Source organism: Miniopterus schreibersii (genome assembly GCF_964146895.1).
Source record: "Miniopterus schreibersii genome assembly, chromosome: 19".
Classification (NCBI taxonomy): domain Eukaryota; kingdom Metazoa; phylum Chordata; class Mammalia; order Chiroptera; family Miniopteridae; genus Miniopterus; species Miniopterus schreibersii.
In genome coordinates this window covers 12,566,877-12,586,868 of record NC_138119.1, presented here as the reverse complement: position 1 = coordinate 12,586,868, position 19,992 = coordinate 12,566,877, and the positions used below count along the sequence as shown (strand labels likewise).

General features: G+C 45.6%; 2 protein-coding genes across 6 annotated transcripts; both read right to left on the bottom strand.

The window, feature by feature from the left end:
* Nucleotides 1–5,179: 5,179 nt before the first annotated feature.
* Nucleotides 5,180–14,619, bottom strand: CHTOP (chromatin target of PRMT1). 5 transcript variants are annotated; one of them, XM_081120379.1, is made up of 7 exons: nt 14,324–14,458; nt 13,180–13,261; nt 11,737–11,890; nt 11,051–11,134; nt 9,276–9,462; nt 8,319–8,456; nt 5,180–6,424 (listed from the first exon to the last, which is right to left on the bottom strand). In XM_081120379.1, exons 2-7 carry the CDS (start codon nt 13,242–13,244, stop codon nt 6,219–6,221), a joined length of 834 nt encoding a protein of 277 aa, XP_080976505.1. In that variant the 5' UTR covers nt 13,245–13,261; nt 14,324–14,458; the 3' UTR covers nt 5,180–6,218. The 5 variants fall into 5 exon arrangements, with proteins under 5 accessions (XP_080976505.1, XP_080976501.1, XP_080976502.1 ...); XM_081120375.1 differs by lacking the exon at nt 11,051–11,134 and having other exon boundaries at nt 14,324–14,619; XM_081120376.1 differs by lacking the exon at nt 11,051–11,134 and having other exon boundaries at nt 9,276–9,459; nt 14,324–14,610.
* Nucleotides 14,620–15,848: 1,229 nt separating this feature from the next.
* Nucleotides 15,849–19,895, bottom strand: S100A1 (S100 calcium binding protein A1). The gene is made up of 3 exons (XM_081122134.1): nt 19,708–19,895; nt 17,498–17,650; nt 15,849–16,176 (listed from the first exon to the last, which is right to left on the bottom strand). Exons 2-3 carry the CDS (start codon nt 17,636–17,638, stop codon nt 16,033–16,035), a joined length of 285 nt encoding a protein of 94 aa, XP_080978260.1. The 5' UTR covers nt 17,639–17,650; nt 19,708–19,895; the 3' UTR covers nt 15,849–16,032.
* Nucleotides 19,896–19,992: the final 97 nt, after the last annotated feature.

The following is a 19,992-nucleotide window of genomic DNA, read 5'->3' as shown; positions in this document are numbered from 1 at the left end:
TTGAGATTCTAGCTGTTTTATCAACTGGTGCTCCTGGGCAGCTGCCATCCCACCTCCCCCATGGGTGAATTCTCTGGTCAGATCAGTATCAGGTCAGACTCTAGGGCTCCTGCTTATCGCAAAGGGGTCAGAGGCTGAGGGTGGGGTCCTGGCATTGGCAGCACTGGGAAGTTCGAGGTGGCTGAGGAGACCTGTCCTCTTTTCATCTTCCTTGTCTAGCTTTCCTCCATCTCCTCTTTTCTCTATTTGCTGACCTGGCTTTGCTCCTGAAATGAAATTCCTTTAGTGGATGTGCTTTTGGTTAAAGTCCAAATAGTAAAGCTTTAGGAGTTTTGGGAGCCCTTGTTTCATCCAAGACTCTTACAGATAGCCTTTTCACTGTGTGTGTCTCTCATCCATGTGTCTTTGGGTTCCTGGACCTAATTTCAATGTGTGTGTGTGTGTTCCCCTACACCTCTATTAAAGAACAAAATTCAGCCCTGGCCCAGTAGCTCAGGTGGTTAGAGTGTCATCACCATACACCAAGGTTGGGGTTCAATCCCCAGTCAGGGCACATACAAGAATCAACAAATGAATGCATAAATAAGTGGAACAATAAATTGATGTTTCTTTCTCTCTCTCAAGTCAATTAAACACACACACACACAATCTAAAGAACAAAATACAACCTAGTAAATTTGAAGACCTAATTAGCTTTAATAAGCCATTCATAAATCTCATGAATTGGCCAGCATCCCATTTAACAACTAGAAGGATGCTCCCAGGAGTTGTGTGAATTGGAAGGTTTTTATAGGCAGAAAAAGGGTGGGACAAGAAAGTTAAGAGTGCATTATTTTAGGCAAGGTCACTTTCCCTTAGGGGAAGGCAGAGGTTCTTATTGTGTAGATTACCTCACTGGTGCTGACCAGGTAATTCCAGAATGATTGGTTTAAAATTCCACTCCAGGGAGAAGCTGAAACTGCAATTAAATTAGTTATTAAATTTTGCTTTGTTGATATAGCTTAGCAATGGTGACTCCATTTTGGCCTGTTGTTTCCTTTTTTCTTTCTTTAACACCTCTAACAAGCAATTGTTAGACACCAGCTGAGTGTCTGAGAATTCAACTCAATTCTGACACTATCTGCCTGGACAGCCAACCAGGCAGCAACATCAGATTCCACAGGTAGATGGTTCAGTTCTAGAAGGCCCATCCCTACTCCCACCCCATTTGAGATGCCAGTTGAAAGTGCAGGTTGTTACCTGTGCTTCTGACTTATTGGCTATAATCAGAGGTTTCCATAAGTCCCTCCTAGGGTTCCATTAATTTGCTAGGGTGACTCACAGAACTCAAAAATTTTACTTACTAGATTACCAGTTTATCATAAAAGAATATAACCCAGGAACAGCTAGATGGAAGAGATGAAAGACAAAGTATGAGGAAAGGGAACAGAGGTTCCTGCCCTCTACAGGTGCTCCAGATCCATGTGTTCACCAACCCAGAAGCTCTCCAAACCCTTCCTTTGGGTTTTTATAAAGGCTTCATTACATAGGCATGATTAATTAAATAAATCATTGGTGCTTGAACTCAGCCTCCAGCCCCTCTTGCCTCCCTGGAGGTTGGGGCAGGGGGACGGAAATTTCCAACTCTTTAATCATAAAGTTAGTTCTCCTGGCAACCTTTACATGGGTCCAAAAGCACTTCATTAACATAACTCAACCTCCAGTCCCTCTCAGCTCCCCAGAGGTCTGGGGGTAGGACTGGAAGTTCCAACCCTCTAATGACATGGTTGGCTCCATTGGCAACTAGCCCCCATCCTACAGGGTTCTTTAACACAAGACTCCATTATTGCTCTTATCACATAAAACTTCAGGAGCTCTGTGCCAGGAACAGGGTTCAAGACCAAATATGTATTTCTCATATGTCACATATTACACCATAGATGTTTTTAAATCTTAAGCCAATAATCACTTTACATTAAAAGGTAAAGAAATTAAATAAATCAAGCCTAAATGGAGAATGAAGTTGTCAAGAGTTGGAGGCTTTTCAAGACATAAATGAGAAATTTATTAAAGGGCCTTAAAGTTTGCAAACGTGGACCACAGCTAGGTAAAAAATCAGAAATGTTCCAAAGAAGAAAGAAAACTTAAGTTTTTAGAGTAAAAAGTACATTCTTGTGTATTAGTCCTGCATTCTTAGCCTTAGGATTGGTCCAGGATGCAAGATGGTTATCAGTCAGCTCTCAGGTGGTCTGGAAGATGGGCACCAGGAGGTCTGGTCAAGCCGGTGGTCTAGATAATAGATATCAAGTGGCCTAGATGTGTGAGTCCTCCAGAGGGGTAATCAGAGGGTTACCTGGAGGTCCAGAGATATATACAGGCATTGACACAGGACTGGGAAGTTCAAAAAGTTAAAGTTCCCAGGCTAGTTAGAACAAGAACAGAGTCTTTCCTCATGCCTCAGTCTTCATGGTGTTGATAGTTTTAGCAGCTTAAAGTGACTCCATTTTTTATTCCCTATCTTCACTCTTTCCCCAAAACAAATCCCTTAAAGAGGCCTCATTAGCCCTGGCCGGTGTGGCTCAAGTTGGTTGGAGCATCGTCCTGTACACCAAAAGGTGGCTGGTTCGATTCCTAGTCAGGGCTTGATCCCCAGTAGGGTGGGTGCAGGAGGGAGCCAATCAATGTTTCCCTCTTACATGGATGTTTCTCTCTCCCTCTCCCTTCCTCTCTCTCTCTTTGCTTCAAGCAAAGATGGGCCAGTGGCCCCTACCAAAAAATAAATAACTTCAATAAAAACAAATAAATAAATAGGTCTCATAAGACCTCAGCTGCTCCAGGCCTACTGGCTTGCCAGCCCTACAAGGTAAGAGGCCCATGGGGGCTGCTGCCCATCACAGTTCCCGGAGCCTTCGTGGGCCTGTCTTCACTTCACACACACTCACTTTCCTTGGCATACATGCTCTTTTAGGTCTGGATACCTTTGTTATATATTGTTCTAATTGGAATATTTTCCCTTGTCTGTTAAACTTTCCTGTGACTTTCAAGATTTAGTTTATCAGTCTCTTCTCTGCTCAACCAGTGCCCTTCTAACAAACAATGCCTTGTGTCTATATGGCAAGCCCTCAGCAGATGGTGGCTGAATGAGTAAAAGGCTGACCTAAGAGCCTGGCTGATCCTCCTTGTCCCACTCTATCCGGGACACTTACCAGGGACAGAGGATGGCAGAATTGGGGCACATGCCTCAGGAGATGCTGGAACTACAGTGAGCAGCAGGTGAGGCTACAGAGCCTGACTGTAGGAAGTTCCTTGTATACCCACTGTTGGGAATGAAGGAGGAATAGAGGAGGCAGAAAGGAAAGGGGGATTAGGCTCCAATAGTCACCTCATTGCCTTATCTCCACTGGGATCTCAAAGCCCTCACCCTCCACCCCACCAGAATGCCTCAGGGTCCCCTAACCATCAGGCCATGTCTTGACATTTTCATAGTAGTAAAGATTTCAGATTCTAGAAACATGAGCCCCAACCTGGTCTTCGCTTCCTACACTGCCAAATATAGCCAGTGTAAAAGAAGGGAGGGTGTAGAGGACATGGGGCAAATCCTTTTGAACAGCCACTGTGTGCACTGAGAGCAACGAGTCAGCAGAACGTGGTGAGACTGGAAGCACTCTGGGCAGGGGGAGCCTGAACTAGAAGAGGCTGACGTAGAGTGGCTAAGGTACACTCAGCACCTTGGGAAGTTCCTCTTTCTCAAAGGCTCGATTTTCTGGCCCCAGCTTCTCTTCCATAGCCCAGGAGGTTGAGGCATCCAGGGACTCTGTCCTGAGATACACCCGCCCTCCACCTAGGAATTCCATTAGTGGATGAAGGGGGTGGTGGTGGGAGGCACTTGCTGCCATCCTGTGCTCTTCCCCACGTCTGGACTCCTTCCATAGTTTTTACCTTGGAATCCTGCCTAGTGTGGGGAGAGCTCCAAATAAGGAAAGATGGGCATGAGCATAGAGGTGTGTGAGCTGCATGGAGTTGGAATGGAGCAGTTAAGAACTGGACAGCTGCTGAAGGGCCCTGCTGTGACTTCTTCCCCCTCTATCCAGACTAGGTTCCCCTTTACTCACACTGCTCCAGAGCCCTTAGTGCCTTTCACTCCTCACATAGACAAAGGATTCCAGTTTATGTATTATTGGAGATGGCCCAAAAGCCACCAGATAAAAAAACATCGAGGGTAAGTTCTAGGTAAAAAGTCGTTTTAGGGGAAATATACTTATTAGCTACCTTACCTTATTTGGGAAGGGGGAAGAGTGCTGGGGGGAAATCCTAGTAGGTCATCCCAGGTTGTACAAAGAGGGTAAGGAACCCACCTGCAGCTCCCCATTTCCTTTCTCTTCCCAATGGTTTCCTAGAGGCCCTGAGAGGTGCCTGATGCAAGGCAATCAGGGGATGTGAAATTTGCAAGGTGGCCTGCCCACTACAGATGAGCACCTCCTTCACAGAAGCCTTGGGGGCTGCCAAAGGAGATACCCTTACAACTAGCCATGACCACACAAAAATACTTGTTCCTTCTAATTAAAGGTTATGAACACCTGCCTGGGTTGAAGACCTCCAGTCTCACAGTCCATTCTTAGTGAGAGGAACTATAATACACTTAGAATTCAGGTCAGGCTGGTTATGTCAGCATGGTTAAGTGTGCCACCCCCACATGATCTTTTCAAGCTCTCCTTTCTACAGTTAACTAAACCACTTGCTGCAGAGGGGTTCAGTAGCCTAGGTCATACAGACAGGATTCAAGGTCAGGATGTTCTGATCCAAATCTCCTTCCCAGTATGCAATAAACACAACCTCCCGAGTTTAGAGTACCACGTAGCTCAATGGTAATTGTTTTGGTTGGAGGTAGTTAGATTCTTTTCCCTTAAAACATTACAGGGAAAAAAAGGGAAACCAGTGCTGGGTTCTAGGAAACTGCCTAAGACCACCTTGCTTGACCTTTCTATGGACCAAACCAGTCAATACATTACTTTGTGTGGCTAATCTTTCTGCAAGGCTTAAAGGTGGACAGATTCTTTTCTTTCTGTCTCAAAGCAACAATACCCCCTCTCTCCAGAATTTTAACACAACTATGAAGGACTCAGCACTACAACGGGTATGTCAAGATGATGTTATAGTAGCCATAGCATTTCAAAGAGCACAACAGACAGAGAAAGTCCTGGATGGATTTGAGAGAACAATTTCTTGTTATAATAAACCAGAAATACAAGATTCCACTGAAACTGGAACAGTTGACAGAATATGGTTGAACTTATAAACCTTCAAAGGAAGAGTGTCAAACAAAACCAATGTATGGAAAAGCCCAAGAATAGTTTGGGATAAATGTAAGAATTACGTTCAGCACGGCTATCTTCTGACCCCTCCCCAGCAGGTATCTGCCACAGTTCTCCCATCCCTTCTGAAGCATCTGCTTAACCAATGGCTTTTCCCTCTCTACTGCAGGTGCAAGCCAACCCAACAGTACCCCTTTTGGACATGATGCAAAGCCAAGAGAAAAGTTTGTAAATCTCATTCCAGGGTAGAAAGTATGCACACATCCAAACCAGTTCACATTATGTGCTGTCAATTCACATGGTAGCAACTAATCAAATCAGAGCTGCTACCATGTATAACCTGTTATGTGATACTAGCTAGGCCAATGTTCCTAATTTACTACACTAAAATATCAATGTGGCAGAATGCATTTTTTGAACTCCAGATTTTCTAACCACTTCTAAGAGGCTATTAAAGTGATATAGAACAGAACTGTCTTCCAGAAACCTAGGCATCAGGGAGGAACACTGAATGGATCCTTTCTGGGACTTTTTTAGGGGGTACAGAGATGAACAGAGGAAATGTTAGACCATCAGAGCATTATAGCAGGTGAGGGGAGGCAGAGGTGGAAAGAGGGTCGACATAGTCATGTTCAAAGAGAAGTCTGGAAGAAAAAACAACCAACCAACAAACCAACAAAAACAAACCCAAAACAACAAAATGAAACCAAACCCAAGTCAGAGGAAAAAAGGGTTTCATACAATACAGTATCAAAAAAGTAAAAGGAACACACTAAATGCACAAACTGGTGGCAAGTTAAGTCCATAGTCTATTGGGATAAGTCCTTTCAGCATCAATCAGGTAGGTTTCTTCTCATCTGTTATCTCAAGGTTATTTACAGACGTGATAACTTTAACAAGAGTCTCTCACAGGAAGGCAGGCAGGCTTCAATCATTGGTTTCGGGATCTGTCTGTGCCATGTAGGCATCCAACTCCGCATCCAGGTGTCCTTTTGTTTTTGACATGTATGCATCCAATTGGTTGTCCAGTTGCTCCTTGGTCAGTACAGGGCGAGCAAGGGCACCTCTCCCTCGTCCACGGCCTCGGCCTCTGCCTCCAAAGCCCCCTCTTCCCCGACCTATCATACCCCGACCTGGCCCAAGGGAAAAAAAAGACAGTTACAAGTAGGTTTAACGGGTGCTATAGTAAATGCCCCTTAGAGCAGTGGGGCCTAGCTGAGAGGCTGAAGGGTAGGGCAAAGAGGAGAAATCTGGAAAAATAGGAAACACACTGGGTAGCAAGCAACACATGGAAAGCACACATAATGAATCCCTTATTATATTCTCATCTCTAAATGCTATTTAAAAATTTTATTCTATAAACAAAGGGGAATTGATAATTTACAAAATCTTAATCTTTCTTAAAAGAAGTTATCTAAAGTTTGACCCACATTATAAGTTCATCATTAAAATACATTAAAGATAAACTCATTTATTAAGACAGGGAAGAGGTAATAGGGGCACAGAGCAACAGGGGTGTGCAGCCAGTTTTCAAATTAAGCTTTGCTGGAGATCCTTCTGGAAAATTAGCCCATCTCTCCTCAAATTTATCAAACCTAAAGGACTAATGAGCTGACCCCATGTCAGGAAAGTGAAGAGTTATTTTTACATAGGAACAATGTGGGGAAATGGGAAAGAACATCTTAAGTAGTCTCAGCCACTTCTATCTCCTATGCTAGATACTTATAACAATTATGGTTATCTGAGAGGTGGTTTCAATTTACTTAAAACATATCCAGCTAAGACTTTAGATTCCCTCACCACTGTGTTGTTGCTCAGAGACCAAGTCAAGATAAATTGGAAACATGCTATTTCATTCTGAAACCCAAACTAGCTTGCACTTCACTCAATAAGCCAAGCAACATATAATAGAAGAAAACAAGCCCTGAGCTATCAAATTTCCTTTCCTAACAGTTATTATCCCTTGGCAACTTCAAGCTTATAAATTATGGAAGATCCACCACACACTTTTAAAAGGACCAAAGCCAATATACACAGGGGCTAAGAGAATAAAAATTTTCTTTTTCTTGGATAGGTGTTGTTGGGAATTTTCCACTAAACTCTAAGCCAGAAAATTCCCATGAGATTTGGCATTTTAACAGCAACACCATTAAACTCTTCCAATCTGGGTCAAGAGGTCATAAGAGAAATATTACTAAGTCTCAAACGTAAGACTATCATCAAACATGAGTCAGTTAGTTAACTGACACAATACCATCCTTGCTTCCTACCTTGATAAAAAGTCATCTCTGGGCACTCTCCCTCCCAGGAGCAAGCCTGCACCTTTCCCTCCCTCATCTCCTTCCCCCACAGGTGTGCATCTCCTAAACTCTAAGGGACCCCATGAGAGACTTGCAACTAGGGGAGCAATGGGCAGCCACATCTGGTCTTGGGCTAACTCTCTGAACCTATCTCCAAGGCCCCTTTTGTTTCTTCTTCTATCCTAGGCCCTTCCTTGTTTCACTGTCCCCAGTTTTAATAAATATACCTTCAAAAAAAGTCATTTCTGGTTTCCCATCTAGACACAAACTTTACCTTGAATTTACTTGGTTTCAGAGTCCAAGTCTCACCATCCTTATCTTTAACTCTGCTTCATTTTTTGTGGATCTTCCTCTTCTAGATTCTTAGACTCAAAGGTGGGGTTTTGAGTTATGGGGTGGGTCGTGTGTGGTGATGGGGCAGGGACAGAGAAAGGTAAAACCCCAAACCCACCACTTTTGTCATTTTAACAATACAATTTAAACTCACAATTGGAAGACTGCATATAATCTGGCTCTGTAACACGCACACGACTAGTTCTTGGGAAACCCATAAAAGACTTGTGTACTACCACCAAGTGAATTTAGAAAAATAAGCCAGTTTCAAAAAACAAAACAAGACAAACAAATAAGCCTGCCTATGACTTGAAGCTATGCAGAAAGGTGGCTCTGAGTTTTGAAGGGAGAGAAATAAGAGGGAGCTCTTCTCTGAAGTTGGTAGCTGACTAACCTCTACCACCGATTCCGCCACGACCCATAGCTCCACGCCCTAGGCCCCCTCTCCCAGGACCTCCACGACCTCGAACACCACCTCTTCTTAAGCCCATTCGGGGAGCTACGGCTCGTCCACCTCGGAGCAGGTTTTGACCTTGGAGAGGAGGCATACAATGTATATGCAGGTAAATCCAAGAGAAACAAAGTAGATTCTAACCAAAGGAAGGCGGTAAGGGTTAAATAAGTTAATTCAGATAATTTTTAGGTTGGGTGGGGTAAGCTGCATACTGAGTGTGAAAAGATTAAGATGCTCTTTATTGAATCAATTCAACAAGTCTGACCAAAAATCCTTTTGGAAGAAGCTGGGAGGAGTTAAGGCAATTAGTAAGTATGTATGTTTAATAAGTATCTATTGAGTAATCAGACAGGTGCCTAACATTATGATAAATTTACAAATAAATGATATGGTTCCTGCTCTCAATACACTCTTGTAGGGGACAAGAACTACACAGGGCCCAGTATAACAGTGCCCCAAATGTAATATATAGCTAAGTGTTATGGGTCAACTTGTATTCTCTTTTTTACAGATATAACAGTATTTCACTAGCACCAGAAAAGAGATGATTGGTTAAGCTAATAGGCCAACAGACCCATACATTTCTTAGACTTGACTTATTTCTAGAACTTGAATGTGCTTTGATTCAAGCAGCAGCAGGGTGTTTTAAAATGGAATGGAGATGACATGGATTACCTGTTGTTATGCAGGTCATAGCCTCTCACCATTGCACATTATCAGAAAAGGTATGATATCGATAAAAGGACATGCAGCACTATTAAAAATATGTGATTTCAAGTTATTAATTATATTAATACAAATTCAGGCTTAAAGATGTTAAACAGATGTGTCCATAAGCAGCCCAAGAGAAAAGGAAATGGGGTGGGGCTCAACAATTATCAGGAACACAGCACTGACCTCGGAGCGACATCCCGCCCCTAAGTAGGGTTCTCGTGGCACGTCCCCCACGTAGTCCTCCTCTGGGCAAGCCTCTCTGGATTATGGGCAGGCCTCGTCCTCCGATTGCTCCCCTGGCCAGAGCCCCTATGGGCCGGCCTAACCGTGCCTGGATGTTACTCTTACCCAGGCGCTGCTTTAAGCTCTTCTGGAAGAAAAGGTGTTGGGGGATTGAGATCAAAAAAGCAATCCAGTGGGATTTCGTAAGTCAAAGTGCAGAGAAAAAGAAGCAAGTGAGATGACTTGTGGAGGCAGATAAACCTGCTGTGGGTGTCATAAGGATGTTAAACCAGAAGCAAGCCTCAGAACATGGTATATAAGCAAATTTCTGATCCAGAGCTTCTAAGAAGCTTGAGTATGGTCCCACGAAATTGGCATCACCACAAACTACCTCACCAGTTTGGCTACAAAAGTTATACACCACTACTTGAAACTTATGTTTTATTAAGAATACTATTATTTCAAATCCTAATTCTGTTGTTTCTGAACCACAGGTTGACAATTATACGACTTGATTCATACCTGCCCAAGGACTACCACTGTCTTCAAAGGTTTACTCAAACACCATAGGAAGTTCACCACACTCTGGACAAATTTAAATTAAAAGTTCATCTGAATTCTTGTGATTTAAGAACAACATTTGATTTCTCAAAGAGGCCAATGTGTTCCATCTTTCCTGAGTATATATCTCCAGACGGTCCACTTTTTACCTTAAGATGTAAATAAACACAAAAAAGTCAAACCTCCTATTCTTACATTTCTTAAATAGTCATATTCCATATCTACCCTTATGAACAGCTCCATTAAACCAGTATGATGACCTATAATTCAAAATAAACATAACTCACATGTATCTCCATAGAGCCAGCCAAATTTGCATTAGAATAAAGACAGGTGAGTATAATCACAAAACTCAGGCCCACACTTGAGGACAAAAACATACCAGAGAAAAAGATTTTCAATAATCCATCCTTCAAAGAAAAACTAAGACCACATCCCAAAGAATTAAATCCCTTCGAAGAAAAAGGTGATTGTGTAGCCTTGAACACAACGAAGGCCTTAGCAAACTTGTTTTCCTATAAACCCATCAGTCAATATAAACAAAAATAAATTCTCTGCATCCCAAGGCTTCACCAATAAGCAACTGCTAATAACTGCACCTAGCATAAGCCCATTACATCACTCCCCTGACAGCATATTACGAGGTCAGGACTTCATTCCACATGTCACTTGTGTTGTCATCCTGAGAATATTCTCCCAAGACTGTGTTTTAAGGAGAGAATGTAAAGTGCTTAGAAATTCTTCTCTCCTCCCAAGCCTTACTTGCCAGCAATAATTGTCTCTAACATTGACAGAAAGCTTAAGGATGTCCATTGTATCATCCAGTTTCTACTCTAGAACTGTGCTGTATGCTAAGGTAGCCACTAGCCACATGTGGCTATTCAAATTACAAGTAAATAAAATTAAAAAGCTTCTTGTTGAAAGAGCTTTTGGAATGATCTGTTAGAGACTTGTCTTCAGCAATTTTTTATATTTACTTTTGGAAAACGGTGGTGCCTTTTACTGCTTTCCTGAGTCAGGAACGAATGCGGTCACTCCAAGGCTTAAGGTAGCTGAAGCAGAAGGCCTTGTTTATTTTTGGTCAGTGAGCCCAATGCTTCTGGGTGGGGGTGGGTGTTATATTTAACTGCTGAATTTATGCACAGCCATGCAGTGCTACCAGTTAAAGTCCTTACAGTTGCATGGCACCGCCCTCCAGACGCCCAGCCACAGCTTGGACATATCCTTCCACAGCCACTGTCCGGACTTGCATATAAAGTCTATGAATAATAAAGAGCAGGTTTTATTTCAGGTCTGAATAGGATTGTCTCTTACTGGAAATTTGAAAGTGAACCCATTAGCTTTTAAAGTACTCAGTACTCTCATTCTACTTTACTGACAAAAGTTTAGGTGCTGTGGAGATGGGGGTCATCCTAATAATTCCATATTTTAGCACTGAAAGCCACTGCCTGAGGCCATTCAGACTTCCTGGACTAGGGGAAAAAGAATAAAATTATTTCCCTAATTTGTAAACCATTTTAACAGGGAATAAAGGATTTTTTGAAGGTCATCTAAAACAGAAACCAAAATTTCTTTGTGGAAAAAGCCGGTGAATTTACTTTAAGGGCAAAGGATCAGAAAACAAGAGAGATTAGCACCCATTGATAACAGAGAAACAGGCCACATTAATGGCAAACTCCTTAAAAGACAACAAAAAGTTACTTATTGGTACCTGCTAAAAGGGAATTCTCTGAACTTCTCTTTCTTCCAGAGAAGCTTCAGCTTTTGCCCTGAGCCACATTGTATCATTCCTGACAGTCTTAGTGGGCTGCTTGACAGAGATCACCAGCTGCTTCTGGAACATTAAGACTCATTCTCTCACCTGCTTAAGTTTTAATGCTGCCTGGACAGAGGGTCTATTCTCCATCTGCTGGGCCAGTCTTCTGTTTCTGGCACTGGCTAGCTGCTGCTGTTGCTGCATCGAAGCCCGAATATTCACTGGCATCGGCTGTTTGTTCTTCAGCATATTAGTAAAGCTTCAAGGTCGAACAAAATGGATGTTTAAATAAAAGCTTTATTATAAAACATTTATTGGCATTTTCATGGCTTGCTAGACCAGGAACTCCAGATCCCACGAACTTTTAAGTAAAGCGGTACACTCAGATCAAAGCTGATGTGGGTTAAAGACTCCTCTGCTTCCATAAACTTGCAAGAATCAGAAACTTAGAAATGCAGCTAAGTGCAGCACATTCAATCAAAAGTGATAACAAGGGCTCAAGTAACGGCTTTTAGAGAGGTGGAAGGTATGAAAAACACGCAATAAGCAGATATGATGACAACACGAGACAAAAGATGTAGTTTCAAAGACAAACAAAGAAAGTCAAAACCTTAGGAGAACTGAGGGTACATTTTAAGGGCAAATATGAGGACTACCACCTTCAAAGCTTATGGAAATAATGTACCCATGTAAGTTACAGGAGTGCATCACATTTTCTTATATATTTGTTCACTTAGTTATGTAAATATGAAGAATTAGTGTATCATACCCTAAGAGAAAAGGAGCACATATGCTTCAGAAAAGGCAAAAATATGCAGTGGTCAAAGGCACTCAGTGAACAGAGCTCTCATAGATAAAACTGCCTTTTTATATCTTTGCTTTTCTTATTCTCAAATGATTACTTTTGACTTCAACTGATTACTTCTGAAAAAGTTAGCTTAGTTCAACTGTTTAATAGTTTGTGAAGACACTCTTCTATTATTCCTGTAAAGGTAAGTTTAATGGAATGGAAGAGAAGAACACTTAACTGTAAAAGAATCCAAAACAAAACAAACTAAAAGCAGAACAGAAAGAAAGTGAAATGGAGCAAAAGCAACTGCCTCTTACAAGGCCCAAGAATGGCATTCAAGGGCCTTTGGACATATTCAAAGCTTGCTACCTGCCTCTTACAGGCCAGACACAACACTGCTGGCCTTGGACTGGGCAGCAAGCCTACTGCAGCCAGGGTACCGTGCTACCGAGCTGCACCATCCCTGTATCAATGTTTAAAAAAATGTGAAGAAAAGGGAGGGTGTGAGGAGTCTTTTAAAATACATCCCACCAGATAAATATTTCAGACAGCTTAACATAAAAATCTACTGATAAGGGGTTTTGAAACAACCGCCCAATTTGTGCTGTGTACCACATAAGTAAGATGCAACTACGAACAGAGGTCTGCAGCCTTCTGTTGGTACTTAGTTTAAAACCGGTTTTTGTGCATTGGACCCCAGGGCCAATTTAAGTAATGCTTTCTTATGAACGAGCTGAAGTTGCTGTTCGCTGCCTCACCGCTCATTTAGAGACATCTTGGTGGTGCTTTTTAGCACAACTTTCGGCGCTGACTGTGCAGCCATCTTCAAATCCCGAGGATCTATAAAGGACAATAAGCAGAATGAGTAAATCAGAATAACAACGACCACATTTCTACAAGGGTCAAAGGCCCAAAGCACGAGTGAATGAATGAGTGAAAAGGCCTGTCCTTAAGAGCACACTAAAATTCATTTCAGGTGCTTAAATTTGTAAGTGATGTCATAAAAACCCTGAAATGAAGTGATGTATAATTTACATTTGGGAATCTTTATTTGAGTTATGTCAAACTAATACACTTCAAGGCCAAAGGACGGAAAGTATCTGCCAAAGCCGCCAAAATAGCAGACCTAGACCTAGCTAAAATAAGTATAAGAGTTTGAGAGGCATGACCACATCAAGAGGGCAAGAGAAAAAAAAAGGGGTATAAGAGTTTGGCTTTTCATCTATAGTCGTTCTTTTCAACAACCTTGGCTGCAGGGAGCTTTTTAAAGAAATGCAGGAGTCTGGGCCCAAACCAATTAAACCACAATATCTGGTGGTGAGGGCTGGGGATCAGCAATTGGAGAGGGGAAAAAAGGTTACCCAGTGCTTCTCACGTGTAGCCAAAATCGAGAACCATTTAATCTAGACTAGAGAGATGACACAGGCATACCGAGTTTCAAAGTAGGTATTCAACTCCAAAATAAGCAGGGGCCTGAGCAAGGGAGTGGGGATCTGGGGGAGGGCGCAGGCAAGGTTTCCTAATTGGGCATGCACCTGGGAATTAGCTCCCAGAGAGCGTTCTATAAAATTTAACCCTAAAGCCGCCATTCCTTTCCAACGTTCCCCCAAATCCCGTAGTCCTCATTTCATCTCCCTACCATCTCAAAGTCTTGCAAGACAGCCAACTTTGCTCAATCCGCCAAAAATTTTTCCTTTTTCCCCAGATCAAATCCCATCCTTTTCCAGCAATCCCGCCGCCAGTTTCCAATTCAGGCCCGCCCCCTCTACCTCCCCAGGGCTCCGCCCCCTCCCCCGGGCTTCCACGCTCCAGCACCCCATCTGCTTCCACATAACCCAACACAGTCCGGTCCGCCGGCCCCTTCCGCTCCCCAGGACGTTCCTTCTCCCCACAGAAACTTACCGAAGGAAAAGGACGCCAGTGCTCCTCCTGGGGCTGCCACGACGGCTGCGGAAGGCGGGCCGGGGGCCGGCCGACACTGAGTTGATGGTGGAGGGGCTCGGGTTAACTTGTTTGGTTGGTTAGATGTGTAAGTGGTAGACTGCTAGGATAGTTCGTTGCTGTTGGCTGTCTGTCTGGTCAGCCGATCCACCTGCTCTCACCCGGCCTACCCTTTCCTGCCTTTCGTCTGTGCCACCACAACCGCTGCCTCCAACTCCCGCTCGGTGTCCAAACAAAATGGCCGTCACGCCCAGTGCGGAGTGGGACCGGCTAAAATGGCGTCGACGCAATTACGTCATACGTCAGATCCGCGCACAACTAGGGGGCGAAAAGGCTTGTGCTACGCCTGCGCGGGAATCAGGGCGGAGTCCTAGGGAGAAGGCGGGGCTTTAGCACTGGCCCCTTCTGAATGTTCCCAGTGCTTCGCCACGGAGGGGCGTGGCCAAGGCCTCGCGTTGGAGGCTTGGAGGGACTTCTTGGCAGAGCTGTTAGTACAAAATTGGGGCTCCTCTGCGCGGATTTGTTCCCCGTGAAAAACGTGTTCGTATTTCCTTACGCGCCTGCTCGCCTCCCCAGGCTAAGGCAGACCGTCTAAAATTCTTTACGTGGGATTTGTTTCGGTCCCTCTTCCGGACCTCGGGGCCTGGGTTAGTTTGCACTGGTTCTCCCCTCTCATCATTCGCTGTGTCCTGAGCTGTGGCCTGCCATAAACCACCCAGCCAAGTCCTGGGGGCCAGTGCTGGGGGCACGCCTCTACTGGATCCTGCTCCCGTCACCACCTCCCGTCCATATTTTCCTCTTCACTTTCTCCCCTCCCCAACTTGGCCTGAATATTGTGAAATTGTTAAATCCTTATTTGGGTGGGATCTTTGAATCTCTGTTCCCCCTTCCAGGTCCTCCTTCTCCGCCTGCCATCCATATGGGTTTTGACACAGACATACCGAGTTTTTCTAATGCCTGGTTATACAAAATGCTTAAATGTTTGATGAATGAATGAATGAATGAATGAATGAATGAACACATCTTCAACCCTCCTCCCTTCCTCCCGCTCCCCCCTCCCCCATATATGACCATCAGGATTCTTTCATTTTCCTTCCTAGCATTTCCGTGTATGTGTTTAATTAATGGTTTGGCATCCTTACTGGACTTTATGTGCGTGAGGGTAAGGGTTGTGTTTGTTTCATTCACTGCTGTATCCCTAGTTCCTACACAATATCTAGCACATGGGAGATCCTCTAAATATTCTTTGAAGGTTGAAGGGAAATTCTTTTTCTGGCTTTATAGCTGAGAAGCCAATGTCTCATTCACTTCCAGCTGGAACCTTGAACCCCTACCTTCCTAGGCCTTGAGTATTCCTCAAGTAGGAAGGTGTAATGGTCCCCTGACTTGTCTCCAAATAAGACCCCATCCCAAATAGGGCAAGTTGGAAGTGAGCCACCTTCACTTCCCCACCCACTTCCAGAGCCCAAAGGAGACAGACAGCAGCTGGCGAGAGAGGAGCCTTTAATGAAAGACGAGTTGCAGGCCTGGCCCACTACTCTTGCGCCCTTGTTGGAGGGTGGGCAAAGGTGGGACTATGGGAAGGGAAAAGTAGGGTGAAAGGAAAGCAGGGTGTAGGGGCAGGTATGGCAATGCAGAGGGGAAGGGCGCTGCCCACTGGGGCTGTCTGCTCAACTGTTCTCCCAGAAGAAGTTGTTACAGGCCACTGTGAGGGCAGCCACCAGCACCACATACTCCTGGAAGTCCACCTCCCCGTCTCCATTCTCATCTAGCTCCTTCATCACCTTGTCCACAGCATCCGCATCCTTCTGGGCCTGTGAAATGAGATAGAGAGGTAGTTGTATAGAGATGTATATAGCACTGAGTCAGAGGCAAGGGGGGTGGTTGATTGAGGAAAAGGAGCCTTAGATGAGCAAGAGGGAGAACTACATCTAATTACGGGCTCTACTGCTGCCCTCCTCGAAACCAGCTGACACTTATGGCCTCCTGTTGCCTGCAGAATAACCTCAGTCATTATATGTTGAGTGCCTACAATGGGGTAAGCAGTACATCTGGAGTTTATAAGCATTGTCTAATTTTTTTTTTTAAATCCTCACCCAAAGATATTTTTTCCATTGCTTTTCAGAGGGAGTGGAAGAGAGAGAGAGAGAGAGAGAAACATCGACGTGAGACACATTGATTGGTTGCCTCCCACACACACCCTGACTGGGAGCCGGGGATCAAGCCTGTAACTGAGGTACGTGCCCTTGGCCGGAATGGACTAAGCCAAACTGGCTAGGGCAAGCATTGTCTAATTTAATTCTAACACAAATAGTATAAAGTAGGTTTCATTATTTCCAGTCTAGAGAACAAACAAATTGACAGTTGGTAGATAAATAATTTGTCCAAAGTCACACATCGAGAAAGTGGCAGTGTCAGAATTCGAACCCAGATCTAATAAAACCTCACAGCTGTACTTTTTTACAAAATTGATTTGAGAGAAAGAGATATATATAGAGAGAGGAAGCAGAGGCAGGGGAGAGAAAGAGAAATATCGATTTGTTGTTCCACTATTTATGCATTCATTGGTTGCTTCCCCTATGTGCCCTGATTAGAGATCAAACCTGCAACTTCGGCATATGGGATGATGCTCTAACCAGCTGAGCAACCTGTATCCTTTGCTCCAATCAAAACTACTGAGCATGCTGCATAGTCTTCTCTCTGCCATGCTTTTTTATTCATGCAGATACCTCCTCCTAAAATGTCTACATTTACCCTGATAATCTTCCACTGGAAATCTATGGCTCAAGCGCCACTTCTTTGGAGAAGCCACCCCACTTCTGCCAGGTTAATATTCTCCCGTAGTCTTTTCTGTCACTTCTGTTAAGGATCTGTGTGCTTCCCGGTGTTCGACGTTTGCTTTTAAGGTTTGCTTTTAAGTCTTTCCCTTCTAGACTGAGCCTTGTTATTGATGCATTTACACAGGGCCTGGCACAGGTGATTAATAAGTCAGGACATTTTGACTTGAACCAGGAGAGGAAAGAGATGGATGAGGTAGGCTGGGATGGGGTAGGGAGATACCCATTCTGTTCCCCCACCCTTCACCCATTCCACCCAGTGCTCACCCACCCTTCACCCATTCCACCCAGTGCTCACATCCAGGAAGCTGGAGAGCTCGGTCTGCAGCAACTCTTTCAGCTCCTTCTTGCTCAGCTTGTACTTGTCCCCCTCCTTGCCCGAGTGGGCATGGAACACATTGATGAGAGTCTCCATCGCCGTCTCCAGCTCAGAACCCATTGCGCAGCTCACCTACCCACCAACCACCATAGAAGTGAGCTGGGAACCATGCTCAGGATATCTGGGGTCAGGGTCAGGGGAGACCACAGATCTGGCCCTGGTTCCACAGCCCAAATAGCCATGAGATCGGAGGCCCATTACAATTTACCTTTCACTGGGATATTAGGATGTAGGGGAACCCAAACAGATCTAAGTCCAGAGCTGTTCTTTGTGTCCCTCAATCCATACCCCAGCCAGAGGGAGTCAGGGTTTAGGGCATGGAGGAAGAACAGCTGGAGAAGGGCTGGCTCTAGAGGCCTCAAAGGACTTTGCAGTATCTCCTGGCTGCCTGGAAAGACACTGAGGAGGGTGTGGCAGGCAGGCAGGCAGGCAGGCAGGCAGGCAGGCAGGCAGGCAGGCAGGGGTGGTCACAGGACCCAGCCAGGCTTCCTCTGGCTCTATTTTTACCCTGGACTTTGCCTGCCCAGCATAGCTAAGCTCTGTTGTTGGGGTGGTGGGCTGGGCTCCTCGCTACAGATTTGATTCTGCTGCCCACCCTGAGCAAGGAGTCAGTCTGGTGCCCTTGGACACCTGATGGAGGGGGTGCAAGCCTGAGTGGGTGGCCCAAGTTTCATGAGGAGAGGATCTCATTGCCCCTGAGCCTCCTGTCAGCAGATTGGGGGCCTTTTTTGGTCCTTCAACTCTGCTCTGTCCTGAACATGGCACTTTGGCTCCCTGGGGTGTGCCTCAATTACTGCTAGTTTGGTTCCTCTTGCTCCTCTGCAGAATAGGCCCTTCCATAGGGTAGTAGTGGGAAGGAAGAGAGGACTGTCTGACCCTTTGCCCTGGAGTCAGAGCTTCCAGGGTAGAGGAGAGGAGACCTGTGTGGTCTTGTCCCTGCTGCTGACCACTCCCACCCCAGGTAGATGTGGGGACAGTGGCAGCAGGGAGAAAGGGGCTGGTATGTATTGGGGGAGATAAAGGGCTAAGTGAATGAGGCCCTCTGAGTTTAAGGGGCTGGGAGAGAGGAGGAAAATGGAGAGGTTTGTGGAGGAGAGGGGACTGCCAAGCCAGGGGTCTCTTTTCCTTCGTCTTGGGACAGTCAGCCCCTCCACAGCCTCAGGGGGCAGCTCAGGTATCTCAGATCAGGTGTCCCCATCCTGCCCCAGGCCTGAGGGGCTGGACAATGGGCCCTGATCGAATGACATCCCAGCTCTTCAATGGGGCCCTTGTGAGTGTCACCTGAACTCTGGACATGAGAAGCGGTTGTCACAGAGACGTGGGGGAGATGGAACCCAAGCCTGGCTGATGGAGGGGATAAGGGGCATGTGAGGGAGGGGTGCTGGTGGCTCAGTTACCAGCCCATCCAGGAGGGGCACCTGGACGTTGCCTGGAGCTCTGAAGTAGAGCGGCCAGGCATTTTATGTAGGGGCAGTTCTGAGAGGACCTTGACAGGAGGGGGCAGATGGGAAAACAAAGAAAAAAGAATTGGGGGAGAGAGGAGTCTGGCGGTCTGGACCAAAAAAGAGGAGGAGACAGAGGAGGTTATATGAAGGGAGAAATGGGAGTGGGTATAGTACCCTAGTGCCCCCTCTTCCTGATATCTCATGGTCTATGCTCTGCCCCCTCCAGGCTTCCCTGGGCCCTGAGCTCTTGTCAAAGCTGCGTTGGGGTGGCAGAGGCTGAGGATGCCGGGATTGAGCAGAAGCAGCTGTTCCGCCTGCTCTCATTCTTACCTCGCTGGAAGTGAGCCCAGGGTTGGGTCCCATCTCCAGCACTTGGGAGATGGAGGGAGCTTTGGGAGGGCACTTGAGGGCTCCCTGGTAGGACGGCCTGGTCTTCTGGAAGCTCAGCGGCTAGGTTCCCCACTGGCTTCCTCACTCACCTAGTTCTCAGATAGCCCTCCAACCTTCATTTGCCTCCCCTCTCTACCCTCCAAACCCTGTCTCCCCTAAATACCAAACTGCTATCATCCGAACTCCTCCCAGACCCTCAGTGCACTACGATGCCATTCTCCCCAAGTTCTTGGAGCCCCGCTGAAGTCCCCTTTCCCTCAAGCTGGCCAGGGTTTGATGGGGCAGGATACTCACTGTCAGTCTGGGCCTGAGGTGGGAGCAGGTTCTGGACAGACAGACAGGCTGCAAATGTGGCTACTGGAGCTGTGCGGGGAGACCTGTCTTCAGTCCTCCTTCCCCCACTGACCCCCCCTCCATCGACTCCACCCCTTCACAGACAGACACCCAGTGGGGCAAGGGGCCAGGAGTGGACAGAGGCGCCCTCTGTCTCCTGGGCTGGAACAAGCTGCCCTATGTCTTCTTTTCCAGGCTTGATTGCCTCTCCCCCACTGCTGGGCCCCGACAGGCAGGGCCTGGGAG

Bases quoted from the DNA above. Each gene is read 5' to 3' on its own strand.
- S100A1 (XM_081122134.1), bottom strand. From the start codon at position 17,638: ATGGGTTCTGAGCTGGAGACGGCGATGGAGACTCTCATCAATGTGTTC. The intron at 16,177-17,497 runs GTGAGCACTGGG...CTCATTTCACAG, and splicing joins AGCTCTCCAGCTTCCTGGAT to GCCCAGAAGGATGCGGATGC.
- CHTOP (XM_081120379.1), bottom strand. From the start codon at position 13,244: ATGGCTGCACAGTCAGCGCCGAAAGTTGTGCTAAAAAGCACCACCAAG. The intron at 9,463-11,050 runs GTAAGGACTTTA...CTTTTCTTCCAG, and splicing joins GAGGGCGGTGCCATGCAACT to AAGAGCTTAAAGCAGCGCCT. The intron at 8,457-9,275 runs GTCAGTGCTGTG...CTCCTCTCCAAG, and splicing joins GGGCGGGATGTCGCTCCGAG to GTCAAAACCTGCTCCGAGGT.